The sequence below is a fragment of the Eptatretus burgeri genome, chromosome 6 (assembly GCF_056783735.1).
Source record: "Eptatretus burgeri isolate ZD-2024b chromosome 6, Ebu_testis_v1, whole genome shotgun sequence".
Taxonomy (NCBI): domain Eukaryota; kingdom Metazoa; phylum Chordata; class Myxini; order Myxiniformes; family Myxinidae; genus Eptatretus; species Eptatretus burgeri.
In genome coordinates, this window is record NC_140966.1 from 56,682,921 (window position 1) to 56,706,449 (window position 23,529).

At 44.1% G+C, this 23,529-nt stretch overlaps 1 protein-coding gene and 1 long non-coding RNA gene across 4 annotated transcripts in view; one reads left to right on the top strand and one right to left on the bottom strand.

Annotated features, from left to right (window-relative positions):
* The window catches only part of LOC147024839 (uncharacterized), a 127,741-nt gene that overhangs the window by 101,837 nt on the left and 2,375 nt on the right, over window positions 1–23,529 (top strand). The window lies entirely within an intron of this gene.
* LOC147024840 (mesoderm induction early response protein 3-like) overlaps window positions 1–23,529 on the bottom strand; it is a 133,475-nt gene that overhangs the window by 87,945 nt on the left and 22,001 nt on the right. For all 3 annotated transcript variants that reach the window (XM_085885154.1, XM_085885155.1, XM_085885156.1), the window contains one exon: window positions 10,793–10,862. In XM_085885154.1, coding sequence (XP_085741280.1) covers window positions 10,793–10,862 — 70 coding nt within the window. The remainder of the gene's footprint in view (window positions 1–10,792; window positions 10,863–23,529) is intronic.

Genomic DNA, 23,529 nt, shown 5'->3' on the forward strand with positions numbered 1-23,529 from the left:
AACAATAATAATAATGATCTTCTGCAGTCTTACTTAAGCAGACAGGCGCCAGGACACACACATATGCACACACACACACACACACACACACACACACACACACACACACACACACACACACACACACACACACACACACACACACACACACACACACACACACACACACACACACACACACACAGAAAACCCAATGAAGAGGGAGTTTAGAACCAGGAATTGGGCACCGTAAAGGAGGAGCTTGAGTCGAGAAGGGGCGGAGTCCAGAGTGCAAGGGTGGAGTAGTCGGCAGGACCAGGTAGGCAGGTGGGGTCAACGTGGTGTGGGCGGAGTCCAGGCAGCAGGAGTCGGGTCGAGGCGAGGCGAGAGAGGTGGAGAAACTCAAAAAGCAAGAGGCAAGAGAGAGACGGAGGAACTTCTCCGACCCTTAAAGGATTTGCAGCTCGGGGGGAGGGGCCACCCAGAATCGTAACGTCATCACGTGAATGGGGTGCTCTGATTGGCCCCGACCCCTCATGTGGCCCAGCGGCTTGGGCCGGAAACCCCCTCACTTAGTTTCTGGCAAGGCCATCCCAGACAGCGAACACACCTCGCTCCAACATGACACGAATCGCCCACACCAAAATTGGCACGCGAATCATCCTGCAAAAAACCCCGGGCCATGCCCGGGCAACCGGTTGAGGGTCCCGCATACCCGCTCGGGCGTTCGACCAGCGTCAATCAACGCGCTCGTTTCGTGCGCGCCAGCGTGGCCCGCACTTGTACATTCCCTGGCTCGATTGCAGCCTCGCTGGCCGCAGAGACGAGAAGACGTTCACCATCCATGGAGAATCCACTGCTGCCAGTGAGGACCGAAGGTACATCGCCATGGATAAATCCATGCATGTTTCACGAGCGGCGTACGTGTCTGCTTTTGAGCACATTCCATACAGTGCGCGCGGTTCCTCCATTACACAACGGGGCCAGCGCTCGCGTTCACATGACTCCGCTAGCGTGTGCGCGGGGCGAACACCAATATGTGTCCGATATTGAGGTTGAAAAGGAACAAGCCACTTCTACCCGCACACTCGTATCCTGCCCAACATGGCGTGGAGTCGGCTTTATCGGCCTCCGTACGCTTTTCGTGCAGCATGGGCGTCGTGCTGGCTGTGTTTCCCGTGCCGTGAAAAACACCATTCATGCAGCCTCTTCAGAGGTATTTATTCGGATGCCTTTTTAATGCAACCGGAAATCCTCCCTAGATCATCGGAAGCTCGAGTCGATAATCCCGCACCAACAAGCACACCGCATGACTCGGTGCTGCAGTTTCCCCACCACGGCACCGCACGCGCTGATTTACATGAGGCCCCACCTGACAGCGAAGACGCACGTGGCTTATTTACCTCAGAAATAATCACAAAAGAAGAACAGTAGGGATGAAATGGAGAAAATGATTGAAGCAACCCTAGCTATTAGATCATCGCAACGCACTCCCTTGTCCCGCTAAACAAAAAGGAAGGGGACTATCTACACGTATAAAAATGGAATAACTGTCTTGGGACACCTATCTGTTGTATGCAAGCGGTTCCGAGAACCGCAACAATACATGTATAATGACAAAAAACTCATTATTAATTATTATCAACAATGGACAACATGGAGGAAATAAATGTGCTGTACAGGCAAAATGATGACCTGTGATGGCAAATAGCCCAAAATTGCTCATAGATCCTGGTTAGATCGAGTTATAAATGGAAACAAATAACTGTTATGGATAGGAATTATCATTGTGGGTGGGATGATGGGAAGGATTAGAGAAGTTGATATTTGAATAGAAAAAGTTGATATTTGTTGGAAAGGGCAAATTATGAAGTGGAAAGAACAAATTACAAAGCTTATTGGCTGCAATAAAGAAAAAAAAAATTCTGGTGTGGAGATCCAAAGGACATTGGTGGTATGAGTGTTCTTGTTGCAGAAATATTTATCCAAATAGTGAAGGAGGCAAAGCAATTCAGTATCAGAATAATGACATTGGAAATTATGAAGGAGCAAGAAATTGTGAATATTGTGAGCACGTTGCACACCAAGCAAGTCTCGGCCAAGAAGAACGAATATCATTTTCGGATGAAGTAGAAGATTTGGTTCAAGTGATAAACTGCACAGAATAAGTGATTATAGGTGGTGATTTGAATGGATACAATGCTCTTCATGATGGATTTTGATGTGGTGAAAGGAATGAGGCAGGAGAAGCGATATTAGAAATGGAGGAAGTGATGGATGTGTCCCCAATACCTAATTCAAGAGAACTTAACTCTTACAAGCAGAATTGCAAAGAGCCAGATTGATTTCTCTTAGTGTGAAGGAGTTTTAAAATAATGTAAGCAATGTGAAATGAATAGCCAGTAAAGAATGTTTGACCCAGCAATAACTGGTAGTTGGATCTTTTTATATCGTAAATGAAAAGAAAAGCAAGGTCCTTATGTGAATTTAACATGGAAATGTTTGGAAGCTAAGAGATGTGAAAACAAGAGAAAATTTCAAGGATGCGAAAAATGAGATGCAATTTGTAACTTCTGAAGATGTAGATGGGTTGTGGACTCGAATGAAAAAAATGTTTGGATGAAGACTGCCAGCAATATTTGTGGAATAAGCACTGGCAGATTTCAAAAAAAAAAGAGAAACATGATGGTGAAATATTAGAGTGAAAGAAGCACTCAAACAGAAGAAAAGCAGCTTACAAAACTTGGCAAAAGAGTAAAGACCTTCAAGACAAAGAAGATTATTATAAACGGTGGAAGAAGGAAGTGAAGGATGAAAAAGTGAGAGCAGAGAACAAAGTCTATGAAGAATAGGGGGAAAAGGTTAAAGTCTATATCAGGGGGCAAGAATAAATTTTCACCAGAATAGCACCAAGTTCCTTGACTTTGCAAGCCACTTCAGGTGGCTGGTTCATGGTTTCAGCACCCACAGGCTCATCGCTGGACTTGGTATTCCAACACTGGTGGTGTGGCAGAGATGACCATGTGCTCGTTGATGGTCGCTGGAGAATGATCCAGAACTGCAGGGTCCACTGGAGTGCTCAGTTCCTCAGTTTGTTGTAGCAACTCTGAAGTTTCAGCTTAAATCTGGGAGAATGGTACCATCCCAGCCTAGGCTGGATGTTGGCAAGCTCAAGTACGAGAGGGTAGCTGAGAAGTTTGCGAACAGGCTGAGTGGGGATTTGGGTAGTCTGGGTGCTTTTGGGAATCCTGCAGAGTTGTGGAGTGCCTTCAAGACCACTGACCTTGATGTTGCCGGTGGATGTCTTGGAACTCACCGAGGAGTAAAGAAGAATTTGTCTCTCAAGGGACGCTGGATACCATTGACCAGTCACAGGGTCAGGCTTAATGGCAGAGCTGAGCTGTTCAGGGAACTGTGCTGTAAAACTGGATGTGTGCCAAGGGTGGATAAGGAGGCCTATGTGCGAGGAAGCTGTGAGGGGGAAGAGTATCACCTGTGGTCAAGTGATTCTCGTCTTGCTTACAGGGGAATTTGTGCATTGCGTTACTCCAATCCCGTCCCTTGGTGTACTGCAGTTAGAGCGGACAATGGTGGGCTCTTGACAAAGGAGTCTGAAGGGAAGGCCCACCGGGCCGGTTACTTTGAGCGGCTGTACCAGGCTAATCCACCAGCTGTCGAGTTGGATGTCAGGGGTGTTACTATCCCTATTGCTGACCCTCCAATCAACTGTGATCCACCTTTGTTTGTGAAAACATCAGCTGCGGTGAACCAGTTGAAATGGGGTAAAGATCCTGGATTCTGTGGCATCCATGCTGAACTTCTCAAGGCTGTTGGAAATGCTGTACTTGTGTCGTTGCATGCAGTTCTATGCTCTGCCTGTAAAACAGGCATCATCCCAACTGACTGGAAGAGGGGCCTTTTTGTCCCTCTCTAGAAAGGGAAGGGTGATCACCATGACTGCAACAACTACCGAGGGGTGACGCTGCTCTCAGTGCAGGGCAAAGTCTTTGCTCGGATAATTCTTTATGGGGTTCGCCATCATCTACTTGAGCACCAGCGTCCAGAGCAGTCAGGCTTTACACCAGAGGTCAACGATTGACCGTATCTTTGCTCTTCGGGTCCTCACCAAACGCAGACGAGAGTTTCGGCAGGGGCTGCTTGCAGCCTATGTTGATCTCTGCAAGGCGTTTGATTCAGTGAATCGGGATGCCCTCTGGAGTATTCTTGGTCTTTGTGGGGTGCCCACAAAACTGATCAATCTGATATCTTTACAATACTCTGGTACTGAGAATACTGTGTGATATAGTGATACCTTCTCCGACGTATTACCAGTTGTTACTGGAGTTCGTCAGGGGTGTGTGTGCTGGCGCCCACACTTTTCAGCACTTGTATGGACTGGATTCTGGGGAGGATGTCAGAGAGATCAAGTTGCGGTGCATCGTTTGGGAATGTGAAGATCTCTGACCTTGATTTCGCAGATGATGCAGTCATCTTTGCGGAGACTCTCGATATCCTTTTGGGGGCCCTCGAGGTGCTGAATGAGGAGTCGCAACCGCTGGGATTACGCGTTTCCTGGGTCAAAACTAAGATCCAGGCTTTCATTGACATCTTGGATGCTGCTATCTTGTCTGTTCCTGTTTGTTGGTGAGAATGTTTAGGTCACAGAGAGATTCACTTACCTTGGCAGTGATATTCATGTCTCTGCTGGTTGTAAGCCAGAGTTCTATAGATGTCTGGGTCAGGTCTGGGGAGTCATGGATTCCCTGGATCATGGGGTGTGGGCACTGCCGTTACCTCTGTGGGGAGGACAAAAGTCTGAGTCTTCAGGTCCTTGGTGCTTCCAGTCTTGCTCTCTGGATGTGAGACTTGGACTCTGATGAGGGATCTGAGATGGAGACTTAATTACTTTGGCACCAGGTCTCTTTGGAGAATCCATGGCTGTCGCTGGTCGGATTTTGTGTCCAACAAGTGGTTGCTGAGAGAGACTCAAATGAGATTTGTTACCTACATAGTCCGTAAGCGTCAGCTGTGGCTGTATGGACATGTGGCTCGTTTTCCTGACTCTGATCCTGCTCACCAGATTCTCTCAGCGAGGGAGTCTCATGAGTGGAGGAGGCCAATGGGCCGATCACCTCGTGGTTGCAGCAGGTTGATCAGCATCTCAAGAATATGGTGATGGGCCAGGCATCTGCCTGGGGGATGGCCAGATGGAGGCCCCTGGAGTACCAGTGGAAAGTGGACGCAGCAACGCGCTGCTTCCATACTTGACCTGACCTGATCTGACCTGTGATGGTCATCTCGTACCACGATGCTTCCACCATTAATAATGGAATGGCACCAAAGTGTATAATGATAGACAAAAGCAATTCTTCATTTTTATTTCTTGGCTGGTTTCCGGAAGTGCAGAACGATTTATAAAATAAACAGACAGATTACAAAGGAAAAATATTTAATTGATTAATCGGGGAGGAATGGTGGGGGTGAGGGGGCAAATTTAATCGCTTCTGACCGTTTAATCCTCACCAACACAGCTAGAGATTTTATCGTAAAGCTGATTTATATTTATTTCACACGTTTATTTCAATTGTGATGTTTATTTTTGGTTACCACCAACCTTGCTCTATATTTTCTTGAAGTCCAGGAACCTAACCTCCTTATTCCCAAAGGAAATTGGTTTTAACCTTCTCACTTTTGAATATCGCAGTATTTTCCAGGAAGTAATAACCGTGATATTTAAGGGTTCATAGTTTACAACAACTAGTTTGGTTTCATGCCAAGAAGAACAGCAGCGGAAGTGGTTGATATTTTGAGACACAGTCATAACTCACAAGAAGTATTTGTAAAAACGGAAACGATCACGTTATGGATTATGGAAAGATTTGGATTCAAAAAGTTATGGACAGATTCGGACAAAATTTGGTGAACAGGTTGGGTGTGTGACAAGGACCTACAGATTTGATTTTGGTGACGATCCAAATCTGGATACGAGAATTTTTTAATGCAGTTCTAGTTCAATAGGTGTTGGACAGAATTAAATTCAGATGTAGGCAGTATTATAGATGGTGTCACCAAGAGGTGCAGTGGTATCAATGGAAAATTGGTAACAAAAGCTGAGATTTTCATCTGCAAAAGAAGTAAAGATCAATAAATTTCATAAAGAAAATGAAGAACAAAAAGAAAAGAAAAAGCTCCTGAGCTCAGAATAAGTTAGAAAAAGTCAAAAGTGTCTTTCCTTGGTGAGGATATGTGACAGGCATCATAAGCAGAATTAGCCATTAGATAACGAATAAAATCAGCCTGGAATAAGTGGAGACAACTGGGAGGCATCAGGAAACAGAGAAACATTCCATTAGCTATAAGAGTAGAGTTTATAAAGCATGCATCAGACCAGTATTGATGTGTGGAAGGGAAATGTGGGCACTGTGGATCCAAGATGTGAAAAAAAAGTGGAAAGAACAGAGATGAGAATGATAGGATGGATGAATGGATTGTCTCTTACAGAAAGAATTCTGAGCTCAAAAATCAGGAAGAGATATATATATATATATATCTATATATATCTATATATATCTATATATATCTATATATATATCTATATATATCTATATATATATATATATATATATATATATATATATATATATATATATATATATATATATATATATATATATATATATATATATATATATATATATATATATATATATATATATATATATATATATATATATATATATATATATATATATATACACTCGTGAATAAGAACTTCGGAAGAGAATACTTTGTTGGTACTGTCATGTGCAACAAAGGTCAGAAGATGAAGTTGAAGATTTTTACTCCACAAATCCTGTGAATATCACACTTCCCTACTTCCATATTATTGCCGATTCAGTCCTTGCCTACCCACGACTCATTGACTCTTGTTTAAAGTTCTGCATATACTGCACCTGTTCTCCACATTTCTAATATTGGATTCGCTATATATGAGAAATCCCTTATTGTCGGGTTTTCCGTGTGTGTGTGTGTGTGTGTGTGTGTGTGTGTGTGTGTGTGTGTGTGTGTGTGTGTGTGTGTGTGTGTGTGTGTGTGTGTGTGTGTGCAACGCGAGGCTCCACAGCACGAACCAGCAAACCGATTTCGATGAAACTTTGCCAACAGTTGCCATATAGTCTGGGAATGTGCGCGTTTGAATGTCGTTGCCTAGCAACCACCCGTTGCTGTGCAGCGGCCGAAAAAACACGTACAGTATTTTCAATACTTGTCCTTCAGTTTTGAATGTAGAGAAACGAGACTTCGGAATTAAACACTTCGAGATATTTAGAAAATTTTACTCGAGCAGTTTTTGATTGAGGTTTTATTTTTCAAATGGTAGTCCTTCAAAAATCGGGTGTCTATTTGCCGTCATTTAAGGTGTATATACAGTGTTTGTAAGGAACTACACCGTCGTTCCACCTTCGATCTCTCCTCGATCCAAAATAAATGGAATCACCGGCATTTCTGTCTTTGTGGATTTCTAATAATATAATATGTTTATTTATTTACTAAAAATGATTTCATGACCCACACACCACCTTCAATTATTTACTGAAAACGATTCCACGACCCACACACCACCTTCAATTATTTATTTCCCGAAAACAATTCCCCACCCACACACCACCTTCAATTATTTATTTACTTACCGAAAACAATTCCACGACCCACACACCACCTTCAATTATTTATTTATTTATTTACCGAAAACAATTCCACGATCCACACACCACCTTCAATTATTTATTTACTGAAAACAATTCCACGATCCACACACCACCTTCAGTTATTTATTTATTTACTGAAAACTATTCCACGACCCACACACCACCTTGAATTATTTATTTATTTTCCGGAAAACGCTTCCACGACCCACACACCACCTCCAATTATTTATTTACCGAAAAACAATAATTTATCGAAAGCAATTCCACGATCCACACACCACCTTCAATTATTTATTTATTTACTGAAAACGATTCCACGACCCACACAACACCTTCAATTATTTATTTATTTACCGAAAACAATTCCCCACCCACACACCACCTTCAATTATTTATTTATTTTCCGAAAACAATTCCACGACCCACACACCACCTTCAGTTATTTATTTATTTACTGAAAACGATTCCACAACCCACACACCACCTTCTATTATTTATTTATTTACCGAAAACAATTCCCCACCCACACACCACCTTCAATTATTTATTTATTTTCCGAAAACAATTCCACGATCCACACACCACCTTCAATTATTTATTTATTTACTGAAAACGATTCCACAACCCACACACCACCTTCTATTATTTATTTATTTCCTGAAAATTCCACGATCCACACACCACCTCCAATTATTTATTTACCGAAAACGATTCCACGATCCACACACTACCTCCAATTATTTATTTACCGAAAACGATTCCACGACCCACACTCCACCTCCAATTATTTATTTATTTTCCGTAAACGATTCCACGATCCACACACCACCTCAATTATTTATTTATTTACCGAAAACGATTCCACGATCCACACATCACCTCCAATTATTTATTATTTAAAGTGGGAGTGGCGTAGGAAAATGGGCGTGGCTTATGAAAAATATTATGTGGCTCAGGAGGTGTGGTCAAACAAGAGCATTGAGAGAAGTTTATCGGGTTTTCCGTGTGTATCTATATGTGTGTGCGTGCGTGCTTGTGTGTGTGTGTGCGTGTGCAACGCGAGGCTCCACAGCACAAACCAGCAAACCGATTATTTTTCAAATGGTAGTCCATCAAAAATAGGGTGTCTATTTACTGTCATTTTTTATGAGGAGTGCCAGTTGGCAAAATCTTGCCAGGCAGAGGAACAATTGTATGTGAACCAATACGTCTTGGCAATGAATCTTCGTCAGTGGATCGGTCAGAATGAAAAGCATCGTATCCAGCGCTTCAATCCTAGCGAATCCCTCGTCGCCTACCGGCTTGTTAGTTTGTCACTTTCTCATTGCGTAAATTGAGCTCTTAGAATTTTTTTTTTCTTTTTTGTATTCAATGTCAAAACTCATGGAGGAGCAACTCGTACTATTTAGTACATGGAATGTATCAGGATGCAACAGGACAAAAGGAACAACAGAGAGAGGGGGGAAACACCAACAGCAGCCAAGATAGAGGTAGTATTGTAACGAATTTGGAAACAAATCACACACAACATTCAGGTCCTATAGATGAGTTATATCGGTAAGTATGTGTTTTACAGATAGCTTCCTTTCCCTTATCTAATGGGTAAATAAATGTTCATGCGCTGTGATTTATATTTATAGTTAAGATTTTTATTGGAAAACAAATCAGCAACGACAACAGAAAAGGCTGTTACAACAGTTCTGCAGAGACCAAGGACAACCCTCTGCTCCGGATTCTCCGCGGGCCGAGTGGGGGAGGGGTCGAACCGGCGGGGGCACGACAACAGAAACGACCGTTACAACAGTTCTGCAGAGAACAAGGACAACCCTCTGCTCCAGGATTCTCCGTGGGCCGAGTGGGTGAGGGGTCAAGCCGGCAGGGGCGCATAAAATGGGAGGCAGAAGCTGGTCACAAGGAGCATTTCCCCGACCTGGACATCTCATCTTGCTGGAGCGTTCGTCTTGCTGGAGCGCTCATCTTGCTGGAGCGCTCATCTTGCTGGAGCGCTCGTCTCAGGGAGCCTGTCTGGTCGGTCTTGGTCGACGTCATCCTTGTCCTCACCCCGACGGAGAGCTCGAGCGATGCCAGTCCCCGCAGGAACCGCAAGGGTCGCCCGCCGGTGTCCGGGTTCTGCTCGCCTCTCGCCAGACCGACCAGCTTGAAGACCGCTCGATGCGGACAGGTCCGAGATAGGTCTCAAGAAAGACCATTTGGTCCGGTCATCTTTGGGTGTGTGTGCGTGTGTCCGTGGGCCCATCTGCCAAGTAGTAAATTGTACAAGTGCTTTTACTGTATATACCTTGCATACGTGCTTATTAATACTCGGTTTAGTTCTGCCTCTTGCGTGCTTCCCTAGTTTCCCCCATTATTGTATAAATAAACCCCGATTGTTCAATGTTTCAGCTCGTTCGTGTCCATGCTTTCATTGGCTTCATGTGCTGCGTGTTGGGAATTAGCTGGCCATTGCCGTAGTAATGGGATATTCGGACCGACGGAACTCGGCGATCAAACCGCTCACATCGCACATGGAACGAGCACGCTGAGCAGCTCGTTCCGTACGGGTGCCGTCGAGGGTGTGAAGACTCGGTAGATCACCACGTGGTCTCTTGGTATTTTGAAAATTGGCGAATAACCCTGTACCACGTGGTGGAAATATTGACCCTTCATGGTCCAAAAAGGGACCCGTACTTTCCGGAGTTTTGTGAAGAAGTACAATCTGAATTCCTGGCGATCGGTCGAGCCGACTCTGCAGCTCCATCTCGCGGTCGTGCTCGCGGCTGACGTCAGGCCCCACAACATTGGTAGTCAGGAGTGGGGTGTGAACCCATCCACCTCCGTAAATTTGCAGGATCGAATCCACAACAATATCACCAGAAGGGGGTTGATAGTGGACTGTGTGTGCCCTGTCTGGGGTGTGGGTCTTCAAGTCTTCCAAAAAAGCAAATCAGATCAGTGCAAACTGAATGCAAAGTCAAGAAGAATGCAGACAATACCAAACAAAAAAATAAATGTTAATTTTCTCTTCAAAAGCAACTAATTATACATCGATATGCATGTACACAATCAACGAATATAGAATGAGCATGCGAGTTAACACTTTGTTTTACCAGAGTAATCCTCTTCACTGGTGCACAAGCCAAGAGGTATATTTGCCTGGTACTGTGATCCTATCATCACCTGCAAATACAAAATAAACGAATAAAAATGCTGCCATTGTAAACACCTTCATTATTACACATAGTTTAAGCTATGTCGATTGAAAACAGCAGCAACTCAAAAGTTTTAAAACCTTTTTTGAATTAAAGCTAAAGCTCAAAACATCATCATAAACACCAAGCCAATAAAGATTCGCATCACAAGCAATATGAGGATGCAGTGTCCTCTGCTTCAAATCAGTGCCCTAAAATAATTAGTTGCGAGTTACTTTGTAGGGGAATAAAACACATGTTCATAAAGACACCAGGTTTGCTCAACACCCTCCTTAAAATTACCCTTCACTATGCCAATAGAACAACCTCAACTCATGCTTCTGCTTGCTTGCTATCGAATCATGCAGGCCTTCAAAGGCTGTGCATCCCATCTCACAGGGCCCAAATTACTTTTTTAACCTCCTTAAATCACCAAGTGATATATTTTCTGTGCACTTGAAAAGCTATCAACAAGGATGACTTTCACATTGCATACTTGGATTAATTAGAACTCATTTATCATATATTCTTGTTGACTGCATTTCTCTGCAAAACTTAGGTCCAATTTGCCAGAACAAATGTCATAAAGTTTGCATGTATTCAATTTAACCTTGAAATGCACTTGTAAGCAAGAAATCTGACCAAACTCATCTTTGTATCTTTTTAGGTGCTGCATTCACACCTCAAAGGCTCTTGACAAACCAGGAAATATTTAAAGAGAATAAATAGCTGTGGGGGACTGATGGTTATTTCTCCAACAAGCGGGGTGAAAATGAGTGATGAGGAAGAGACTCTGCCCCCCCTCCCCATTTCCTGAAGTGGTACGGTCATGGGGAGCACAACTTAAGTTAACCACATGGTCCTTATGCTTCATGAAGAGTTTGGTCTACATCTGGCTGTCAGTTTCTGAGAAGATTTTTCAATAAATTTCCTGAATTTGAGGTGAAACACCCCTTTTCAGCCTCTTATAGGGAGTGGATCTGGATGGGGAGCACAACCCCATGAGACCTTACTGTTCTGATGTAATGTACCAAATTTGGTCCATATCGGTGTAGTTTGAGAGGAAAATATGTTTTAGTGAATAAGCGGGATTAAGGGAGGGAGGCCATGGCCCCCTTTCCAGTGGAGATACAGCCATGGGGAGCACAACTTCAGGTTCGGGAATGGTCACAATGCTGCCTGGCCAGTTTGGTCTGGATCCGGTTGTCGGTTTATGAGAAGATGATTTTTGAACGAAATACCAATATTTGGGGCAAAACCTCCTTTTTACCACCATTAAATGGGAAGTACAACCCCATGAGATAATATTGTCCTGATGCATTGTACCAAATTTAGTCTGTATTGCTCAGGTAGTAATTAAAGTCAAAATGTTTTTAAAAGTCTTTGATAAATCCAACGAAGTATTTATTAAGTTTTTGAAAGTATTGTATTAGATTGTTAAAAATAAAATATAAAAAAGTCAAAAGATAAACCTCAGTATCCAGGACATGTTTCCCATGCCGAAGCCAAAATGCTAATGGCGTTTTCACACTGCCCAGCAAAGCGCATCTGTTACTTGAACCATGCAAGTTGTTCAACATCACCAGCAGTTGCTGCAAGCCTTCTGCCATGGATGATGCTGTACATTAATTGGCCACAGACCCCAGTTGTTTTAATGGCGATAGGCTCGAATATGTAGGACTGACTAAGGCCGGCGTATTTCTGGCACTTCATATTTTCCACATCGGTGGCCACCACTACGGCCATAATAGCTATGTTGTTGACGTGGGATTCGGCAAACGTGTCGACACAGGTGCAGTCCCAAGTTAGACTTCTCCCATTCTTGTAGGGACAATTCTCAAGCCATCAGGGTGTATACTTTCACCATGGTCTAAACCAAGAGGTTCCAAGACAGATTGTACCCCTGGCCCATGAAGAGCACGTTTAACCACGTCGTTCAGGGCAGTATCTTTGTGAACGACCGGCTCTAAAATGGCACGAAAGACCATGACAGCTGAGCGTATCCATCGTTCTACTGCATTGACACTTATGATGCTCACAGACTGTTGCTCCGACTCACAGGGTGACCGCAACCCTCAGGGACTCTGGGTCATGTTGGGAAACAGACTGCATGGAGGTACGTCCCGCTCTCATTGGTCGCTGCGGCCCAAAGACGAGCTCTGGTGACATGATCTACTCTGCTCCGTTCATCAGACTGGCAAACAACACACTGGCCATCTCGACATCCAAGCTTTTTGACTGAGCCGGAACAGACCTTCAGGTTCACAGGCACCAGCATTATCCAAGCTTCATGTCGACGCAGCCACTGCAAACTCCCCCATTTGCACCTAACTGCTTACGCAGGACAGAACGGCATCAACCAAGGGAGGAACATCTAGCAATGAGGAGATGAAGCCAGGGAGGGCACTGTCGGTAGCCTTCCTGAAGCCCAGAGCACCCTGCTTAACTGGAAGCGTGGCTTGCATCCAAGCAATATCATCAAAATTGACATTGGAGATTTTGCTAACAGTTTTACAGATGGTGCGGTCATACTCCGAGCTGCATGCTGTTCAGGTAGGAGGGGGATGCAGAAGGAGGGGGATATATACAGGAGCTTGGGCAGGGCGAAGCAATTTTTGATCAAAACAAATGCTTTTTGTGCGTTGATGAACTCTCAGTGATGACTTTGGGCAATGGCCTCAAAGATCGGAGCACCAAGAAGGGTGCAGTCATTTTTTGGTACAATCTTGATATCGGGGAGGAATGCCTTGAATATGGCCTCGGTACGTTGACAGTTGTCCGGCGATGTGTGACTAAGAACGGTCAGCTCGCACTTTCTGCCGTTAATCTCAAGTCCAACGTCGGTCAGTTGAGCAGTGATATTCTGAATGTCGGCCAGCACTTTCACAGGCTCGTCACCAAATGATGAGTCATCAAGGTATCATATATTAAGCTCGAACTGAACCACCCCCCTTTCTGCCCCCCTTATTATGGGGTCAATGCCCAAGGAGAAAAGGACAGGCACAAAAGGGTCATACTGTTGGATGCCCATTACCAAATAAATGGCCAAATCACCATAGAACAAGACTGAAGGCCGAGTGTATGCCTGGCTTCGGCATGGGAATGAATCGAAAGATGCTGGCTGTGCTCCCTCGAGCTTCAGCTAAAAAAAACCCCAAAAGAACCACACCTCAAGCAGTTAAATGCATTACACATGTCGATCTTAAGAAAGACGTGGTTTGGGGCAGATTTCTCGAATCATGTTTAGCAGTGTGAGCATCCACATTCATGCATAAAGACTCATGTAAAGGCCCAGTCACACCTTGACGTTTTAGCCAGCTTATGCCGATTTTTGAAAAAATTGTCTAAAACGCTGGCACACGTCGAATACGTTATGGGTCAGTTTTGGAAACATTGAGAGCATGCTGAAAAACACTGCCATACGTCGTAGTACGCTGGCTTTCATTGTTGTACTTTGAGGTTGTCCTCAAATTTTAGCATGCTGGAAATTTTACGACTTATGTCAGCGTATGACTCACAAGTTCCGCTACGCTGGCCATAAGTTGTAAGCACGTTATGCGATCGTTGGCACAGGTTACTTGTAAGTTAATCATAAGTCGAAACACGTCGAGGTAATGTTTAGCGTACCCGAAACTTATTTATAACCAATGAGTAACATGTTGTAGGCACGTTACGCGATTGTTGACACACGTTACTTGTAAGTTACTCATAAGTCGAAACATGTCAATGTAATGGTTAGCGTCAGTGTTCCAGACTCCTTGTTTTTTTTTTTTCTTTGGTATGACGGTGATGTTGACACTTTGATTTCTAGTGCGGTTATGATTTAAATCGTTGAGTGGCAGCCTATTAATTATATTATAACCTCACTAGAAATCGAAGTGTCAACATGACCGTCATACCGAAAGAAAAAAAAAAAAAAAAAAAAAAACAAAAAAAAAAAAAAAAAAAACAGGGACTCTGGAACACTGACGCTAACCATTACGTTGACGCGTTTCGACTTATGAGTAACTCACAAGTAACTTTTGTCAACGTGTGCCAACGATCGCATATCGTGCGTACAACTTATTCCCATCACATGCGGAACGTGTGAGGCATACGGCAAGTACGTCGTAAAATTTTTAACACGTTTAAAATTTCAAGACGTACTCCACTTACTACGATGTATGATAGCGTACTTTAGCGTTCTATTCACGCATACCAAACTTAAGGCCCGGTCACACCTTGACGTTTTAGCCAGCGATAGCAACGTATTAGAATGTATGTAAAACGCTGGCTGACGTTGAACTTTTGATTTTTTTTTTTAAGATTCGGACGTATTCATAACGAGTTGGTCGTATGCATAACATATTAGTAATGGACACAGAACGTTTCGTTGTGTTATAGATAACTTATACCAACGAATGCTGAACCTGTTGTCGGCCTACACAACCGATGCCCAACGATAGTCTAACTTCGGCATAGCGCGTTGCACGCATCGCCGACGATGTCGTGACGTAGCCTATTAAAAGGCTGACGCACAACGATTCGAATCATAACTGCCGTAGAAATGGAAGTGTCAACATCGCGGTCACACCTTGGCGATCTTGCCAGCGTATGCCGACCTAAGAAAAATGTGTCTAAAACGTTGGGGCACGTCAAATACGGTATGAGTAAGTTTGGTATACGTGAGTAGAACGCTAAAGTAAGCTATCATACGTCGTAGTAATCGAGTACGTCAAGAAATTTTAAACATGTTCAAAATTTTACGACGTACTCTGCGTATGACACACGTTCCGCATGCGATGGGGATAAGTTTTACACACGATATGTGGACGCTTACACACGTCCACAAACGCTACTTATAAGCTACTCGTAAGTCGAAACACGTCGCGGTAATGTCTTTTTTACGCGAAACTTATTTCTAACTTATGTTTGACGTGCTTTGAACCAATTCTTTACGTAGTCCCAACACACATCGACGTATGTAGACGTATTCCAATGACGTCTTCCGGTCGACAAAAAAAAGAATAAATGATCGTGTTTCTAGGTTACAACTGCCATATAAAGACGTGTTCCCAGCAGTTTTGGGAATTGGTATATAAAAATGCTGCTCATAAAAGGGAACCCAACAGTGTTTTCGAGTTCCTTTTTGAGTCGATGTCCATGTCAGCAGTATCAGTATCAGTATTAGTATTAGTATGTTCATGTTGGCAGTAGTAGGTGAGTGTGAGGGGGAGGGTGTGGGTTATGATGGATCGTCCTTGCGTCCGCGTGTCCACGGGTAGGTTCATAGGCTGCCACTCAACGATTTAAATGGCTGCATCTCCACTATTGAAAGTCGACGCTTGCGCTCAACAATTGGATTTTTTTTTTTACACTCAACGACTTTTAAACGGTACCACTCAACCATTTTCATTGTTTACAATGAACGATTTAAATTGCTGTCACTCGCCTTTGTTTTTTGACGCTGGCGCTTGGAAATTTTAATCGTTTCTATTGAACGTGCTAAATCGCTCAAACCCCACTATTGAAAGTAGACGCTTGCGCTCAACAATTGGATTTTTTTACACTCAACGACTTTTAAACGGTACCACTCAACTATTTTCATTGTTTACAATGAACGATTTAAATTGCTGTCACTCGCCTTTGTTTTTTGACGCTGAGGTTTTGAAATTTGAAGCGTTTCTTCTGAACGTGTTAAAACGCTCAAACTCGACTATTTTAAATAGACGCTGCCGATGGACAATTGGAATCATAGCCAAGCTAGACATCGAAGTGTGAACATCCTCGTCATGCCGAAGAAAAGTTTGAAGAATGCTGCAAATAAGTGTCCTGGCCGTGGCCGTGGACGCTGACGCAAGGACGATCCATTATACCGATGTCTTTCAGCCTATGAGTAACTTAAAAGTAACGTCTGTCGATGTGTGGCAACCATCGCGTAACGTGCCAACAACACGTTAATCATAGGTTAGAAATAAGTTTCGGGTACGCTAAACATTACCTCGGCGTGTCTCAACTTATGATTAACTTACAAGTAGCATGTGTTGACGTCTGTCAACGATCCGATCGCAGACCGTGCATACAACTTGTGGCCAGCGTAGCGGAACGTGTGAGTCATACGCCGGCATACGTCGTGAAATTTCAAGCATGAAAAAATTTGAGGACAACCGAAAAGTACAACGTTTAAAGCCAGCGTACAACGACGTATGGCAGTGTTTTTCAGCGTGCTCTCAATGTTATCAAAACTTACCCATAACGTAATCAACGTGTGCCAGCGTTTTAGAAAAAAAATTCAAATATCGGCATACGTTGGCTAAAACGTCAAGGTGTGACCGGGCCTTTACCCAGACCGTATTCGACGTGCGCCAGCATTTTAGACGCATTTTTCAGAGGTCGGCATACGCTGGCAAGATCGCCAAGGTGTGACTGCGATGTTGACACTTCCATTTCTCGGGCGGTTATGATTTGAATAATTGTGCGGCAGCCTTTTAATAGGCTACGCCACATGATCGTTGGCGATACGTGCAGCACGCTATGCATAAGTTAGACTATCGTTGGGCATAGGTTGTGAATGCTGACAACAGGCTAAGCATTCGTTGGTACAAGTTATCTGTAAGACAACGAAACGTTCTGTGGCCGTTACTAATATGTTCTGCATACGACCAACTCGTTATGAATACATCCGAATCTTTTAAAAAAAAAACATCAAAAGTTCAGCGTAAGCCAGCGTTTTACATACATTTTGATACGTTGCCATTGCTGGCTAAAACGTCAAGGTGTGACTGGGCCTTAAGCAGCTTTGTTAGCTAAAGATTGTTGCCATTTACCTAGACGGTGAACAAGTCGAGTCGCCTCAGCTATATTCGTCTGAGGGAGACCCAATATGTATAGAATGTCTATCACATCGCGTTTCCTCGAAATTTCTGCTAGTTTAATAGCGACTATTTAAAAATATAATTGGACGTTGGACAGAATTGACTGAAACGTTTGTGGTTATAATATCTTTTTACGTCCAGAAGGTGTGCCCCATGAAAGCCATGATAACCTATTATACACCTAAATATGGAATTCATGCAAGGCGCAACTCCCCTCCCCCCCACCACCCCCTTTACCCTGAGGGAAGGGGACAATATTAAATCCCTACAACCTCCGTCGTGTTACACCTAGTCCTCCTGTCAAGTTTGGTCACGATTGGATAAGTAATCACCGAATATATCGCATGCAAAAAAAAACTGTCAGACATAAAGAAAGACACCAAATTGCATATTTTAGTAAGAAGAATAAGTTAAGAACATTGACTTTCTTTATTTCCAAAGGTTTATAAGATCATGAAATTTACCTTTAATAATAATGATAATGACAAACTTGATCAAATAATGTGATGGCAATATTGATGATGGTGATGATAAAGACAAGTTGATGGAGATGATGGTACATGGGTCTCTTCTTTACCCCGAAAAGCATGCCACATATCGATGTATTGCATGGTTTTTGGAAGTATGATGAAGGCAATCTGTGTTCTTGTCATCAAGTACATAATTCAATTAACATAAAGCTTTAAGGAGGTTTAAAGGCATATCACCAAAAAAAAAAAAAATTATCCAAGTTTCACCACCGTTTTCTCCAGCGACTACTACATCACTGTATATAACATGTACATTAGTTATTCGTGCCTGTTGTTTGTGTTCATTATAACGTCCTCATAAACAGTAAGTTTCCTGGATGGAATTATTTTCAATTTTGCTTGATTGCTAGGCAGCAGAGACAGACACAGATTTAAATTATTATCTCACCCCTCTCTGCACATGTGCGATCAGGACAAATATATGGTAAAACGGCAGACTCGTCTTTCTATGCATGCTCAGATTCATGTTAAAAATATAACATTTAATTTAAATCGGCTGGTCCTCGATCATAAACTGACAAGACAGACGGACGGACATGAACCATTTGTTTAACTACACTTTTTGCTTTGTGTGCGTGGGGGAACTAGAATAGCACTCCGTAGAGCCCATACCTCTGCCAGGCTGAACAGTTTACATTTTGTATCTCACTGCTAGAACGGCTCTGCATCCATACCTTAACCAAAATCGAATCGGCTTGTTCTTGTCACCTATACAACTCATCCACCAAGTGTTGTCGCAACTAGTCCACAACTTTTTGATGTGTCATATTATGCAATAAACCCTCAAATATTGCGGGTTCTAATATCATTTTGACCAATTACGGTTTTTGAGCTGAGAGGAGTCATCGTTTGCATCCCGTGCATGTATGATTATCTCCCATTATGAGATTTGCGTTGTTTCTCACCCACCGTTTGTAATGGTGCCCAAACGTAAAGCGATGGTTAAAGTTAGTTGTGCCAAAAGGCAGAGAAAGGTTAAGTTTGGCGAGACGACAGTTGTTAGATCGGTTGGCTCAAGGTGAAAATGCGGCATCTGCAGGCTGCCATCACGGGGTCAATGATTGCAGTTAGAACCTTCCCCATTGTTCTCTTTCTCATTCCTAAACCTTCATTTTTCCTTCAAAACTCATTCCCAAATCGGTATTCAAACCTTATTCCCAAACCCTGACTCGAATTGCCATTCTCCAACACCCGTTCTCCAACCTTTATTTTCCGACACCCGTATTCGAGCCTTATTCCAAAACCCTTATTTTCTGACACCCGTACTCGAACCCCCGTTCTCATGTTTCATTCTCAAACACACATTCTCAGCCACAGCTCATGAAACCAATCAAGGCAAAGAGATTTATGCTGGAGCACGTTTTTAAATGCCGATGAGACAATTATTCTCGAAGAGGATGCCATCTCTTGTCCTTCCTCTCCAAGCAAGGAAGATCTGCTCTGGGGCAAGGTAAGTTGGTGAAAGATCGATCGTCTTACCCTTCTCTTATGTGGCAATGCTGCAGGCGACTTTGCCGTAAAGCTAATGCTGCTCTTCTGATTGCTGAATTCCTGCTCCACCATCACCACTGCCCCTGCTCGATCCTCTCCCCTCCAACAGCATCATCATCACAGGCTAAGTCTTGTGGTTTCGATTTACGGCAGGGTACAGTTCGAGTACATACATGTTCTTGCTCTCACTCATCTCGCTATTTTGTAATAAATTTAAAAGGTACGAGTTTTGTGTTTTAGTTTATTTTATACTGCATTGATTGCATTTACATGTTTATTATCTTGCCAAAACGAAGTTTTTGCAAGATATGTAAGTCAGCTTGTATGGTTTTTTTGGGGGTTTTTTGTCTGTAATCACGTATAAAAAATTCTGCAGAGCACAGTTATCATTGGAAATTTTTGTAACTTCGCATATCAGAGGCCTATAGAGGTCCCTTTCAGCGCATAAAATTTTGAAGGTCAAAGTCAAAGGTCAAGGTCACTGTCACAAATCAGGGGAGTCGACGAAACCCTTATTTTTTGAGTAATTTTGATCGGATCGTCTTCAAACTTCAGGGGAATATAGTTCATGGTCTGGTGCTCAGCTGATTAATTTTTGGTGGTGATTGGCCTTGACCTTCATGGTTAACGCCTAAGGTCAAACATTTGACCCCAAGGTCAAATTTTCAAGTTTTAGGAACCATATCGTGTCGTACCTCAAATTGAACACCTCGATGAGTGCTTTCTAGATATGTCAAGCTTGAGACATTATGACGTCATTTGGTGACGTTATGAGGCAAACGCATATTTTTCATGGTTACTCTGTAGAACAATTCTCATCGGAATCTCTCGTAGGCAGATATTCCTCAAGGAGTCGCTCCTGGTGGATAGCAGCTCTGTTCACCTCAGTGTGACCTTAAAGAAGTCACACGTGGTCACCTTTTGGCAAGATACGGGTCATCCTGCGGGTGACATTGGTTTATTTAAATGTTAACATGCTATATATATATTTTACATGTTTATTTCTGGCTGCTGTCAATCTTCCCCTATATTTTCTCGAAGCTCTGGAACTGATCCCCCCCCCCCCCCCCCGTTTCATGTAGGCCTTTGGTTACCACGATCATGGTTTAACTATCATGGCATTTTCCAGGAACCTAATCCCCATGATATTTGAGTGTTTACTGTATATCATTTTGGTCCCATCTCTCAATGATAGGCCTGGTGTTGGATTAACGGTGAAGGTGGCTGGCTTAAGATCCTAGGGTCATGAGTTCAAGCTACTGTCGGGCCATTTAATTAACACGATGAAGGGTTTGATCAGCCTGTCATCCTTCCAAAGTGGCAAAATGAGTTCCAGTGTGCTGGTAACAGACGCAATGCATCATCGGCACAGCCTCACCCCCAGAAAATTATGTAACCAAGCAGCCAAAGGCTGTATACAAATCAAATAAATCTCGATGGTGAAGAATCACTTTAAAAATTATCGTATCCAAAGTCACCAAAATCAGATTATTTCATCCCTGACCCACACCTAACCTGTCCACCAAGTTTTGTCCGAATCTATCCATAACTTTTTGAGATATCCTGCTCACAGGCAGACAAATGGGTGAAAACAACCTATGTCCACCTTCCGTGGTAAAGGTAAATATGGTGATATTTTTGCGGGCCGGGGGGGGGGGGGTCAGGTGAGAAGACCACGAGGTGGGGGAAGCTATCCGGTTGCCACCAGACTCCCCAGAATTGAAGGCAGTCGCACACGGATAATTCTGTGACGTGTCAGGTCGCTTAACGGACCGTGGGCGCCAATAACTCAACCGCGCGACCTAGGGTCCCTCCCGTCTATGGGTTAATGGGGTTACCTAATTAATCACATGATTTAATTACCGGGGAACACGCCCTCGGTACGCCTTGTCTGAACCAGATCAGATCACTTTTCCAGATCGGATGCAACCAAGCGACTGCCAAGGACAATGTACCGGCTAAAAGGAATGGATCGTTGGGAATAAAGTCCTGGCTAAACTTGGATTCGGAACATGCTGGATCAATGGAAGAAAAGACAAAAACGAGCAGGGAACATTCCAAATAATAATTTATTTACAAGCAGGTGGGGAAAGATATGTGACACAGTGAAGATTTATTGTTGTGTGTAATGCAGAGATAGAAAGAAGCGTGTGGTGCGACAATAAACAGGCAACTTACAAAAGGGGACACAGAGCAGACTTGACACGAAAATAATAACAATAATAATAACAACGATCTTCTGCGGTCTTACTTTGGCAGACAGGCGCCAGGACACACACACACACACACGGAGTTTTGCAACCAGGGAGGGGGGGAAGTTGAGGCTATGATCTCGGTACCTGTGCTCCCGATAGCACGACGTGCCACCAATAAGTTTCGGGGGGGGGGATGCTCCGGAGTGCGGTACCCGACAGTAGGCGTGTTGTCTCTGGCCCAAGCCGCATGTGTGGAGACTGTTCGTGAAGGAGGAGCTTGAGTGGAGAAGGGGGCAGAGTCCAGAGAGCGAGGGAGACGTAGTAGGTGGGATCAGGCAGGCGGGTGGGATTGACGTGGTGTGGGCAGTCGAGGAGCAGGAGGCGGGTCGTGGCGGTGTCGACGAGGCGAGGCGTGGGCGGAGACGAGGAGGCGGAGACGTGGAGCAGGAAACACAGACAGACCTTTATAGGGCTCGGGGGGGAGGAGCCATGCGAAATCCAAATGTCATCACCCGAATCAGGCGCTCCGATTGGCCCCGGCCCCTCACGAGGCCCGCCAGCTTGGGCCAGAAACCGCCTCACTTAGTTTCCGGCAAGGCCATCTCAAACAGCGGCAATATTGCGCTCCGAACCCATGAGATGACATGAATTGCCCACACCGAAATTGGCACGCGAATCATCCCACAAAAACCCCCAGGCGACGGGTCGAGGGTCCGCATGCCCGCTCGGGCATTCGACCAGCGTCAAGCAACGCGCTCGTTCCACGCATGCCAACGTGGCTCGCATTGTACATTCCCTGGCTCGATTGCAGCCTCGCTGGCCGCAGAGACGAGAAGACGTTCACCATCCGCGGAGAATCCACTGCTGCCAGCGAGGACCGAAGGTACATCGCCATGGATAAATCCATGCACGTTTCACGAGCGGTGTGCATGTCTGCTTTCGAGCACATTCCATACAGTGCACGCGGTTCCGCCATTACGCACGTGGCCAGCGCTCGTGTTCACACGACTCCGCTAGCGTGTGCGCGGGGCGAACACCAATATGTATCAGGTATTGAGGTTAACAAAAAGAACAAGCCACTTCTACCCGCACACTCGTATCCTGCCCAACATGGCGTGGTCGGCTTTATTGGCCTCCGTACGTGTCTTACGCAGCATGGGCGTCGTGCTGCCCATGTTTCCCGTGCCATGAAAAACACCATTAGTGCAGCCTCTTAAGAGATACTTACTTGCATGCCTTTCTAATGCAATCGGCAATTCTCCCCAGACCATCAGAAGCTCGAGTCAATAATCCAGCACCAACTAGCACACCACAACTAGCTGCAGTTTCCCCACCATGGCGCCACACGTGCTGATTTACATGAGGCCCCACCTTACAGCGAAGGCGCACATGGCTGATTTACCTCAGGAATAATCAGAAAAGAAGAAGAGTGGGATGAAATGAAGGAAAAAATGATTGAAGCAACCCTAGCTATTAGATCATTGCAACGCACTCCCTTGTTGTCCCGGCTAAACAAAAGGAAGGGGACTATCTACACATTTAATAATGGAATAACTGTCTTGCACCTATCTGTTGTATGCATGCGG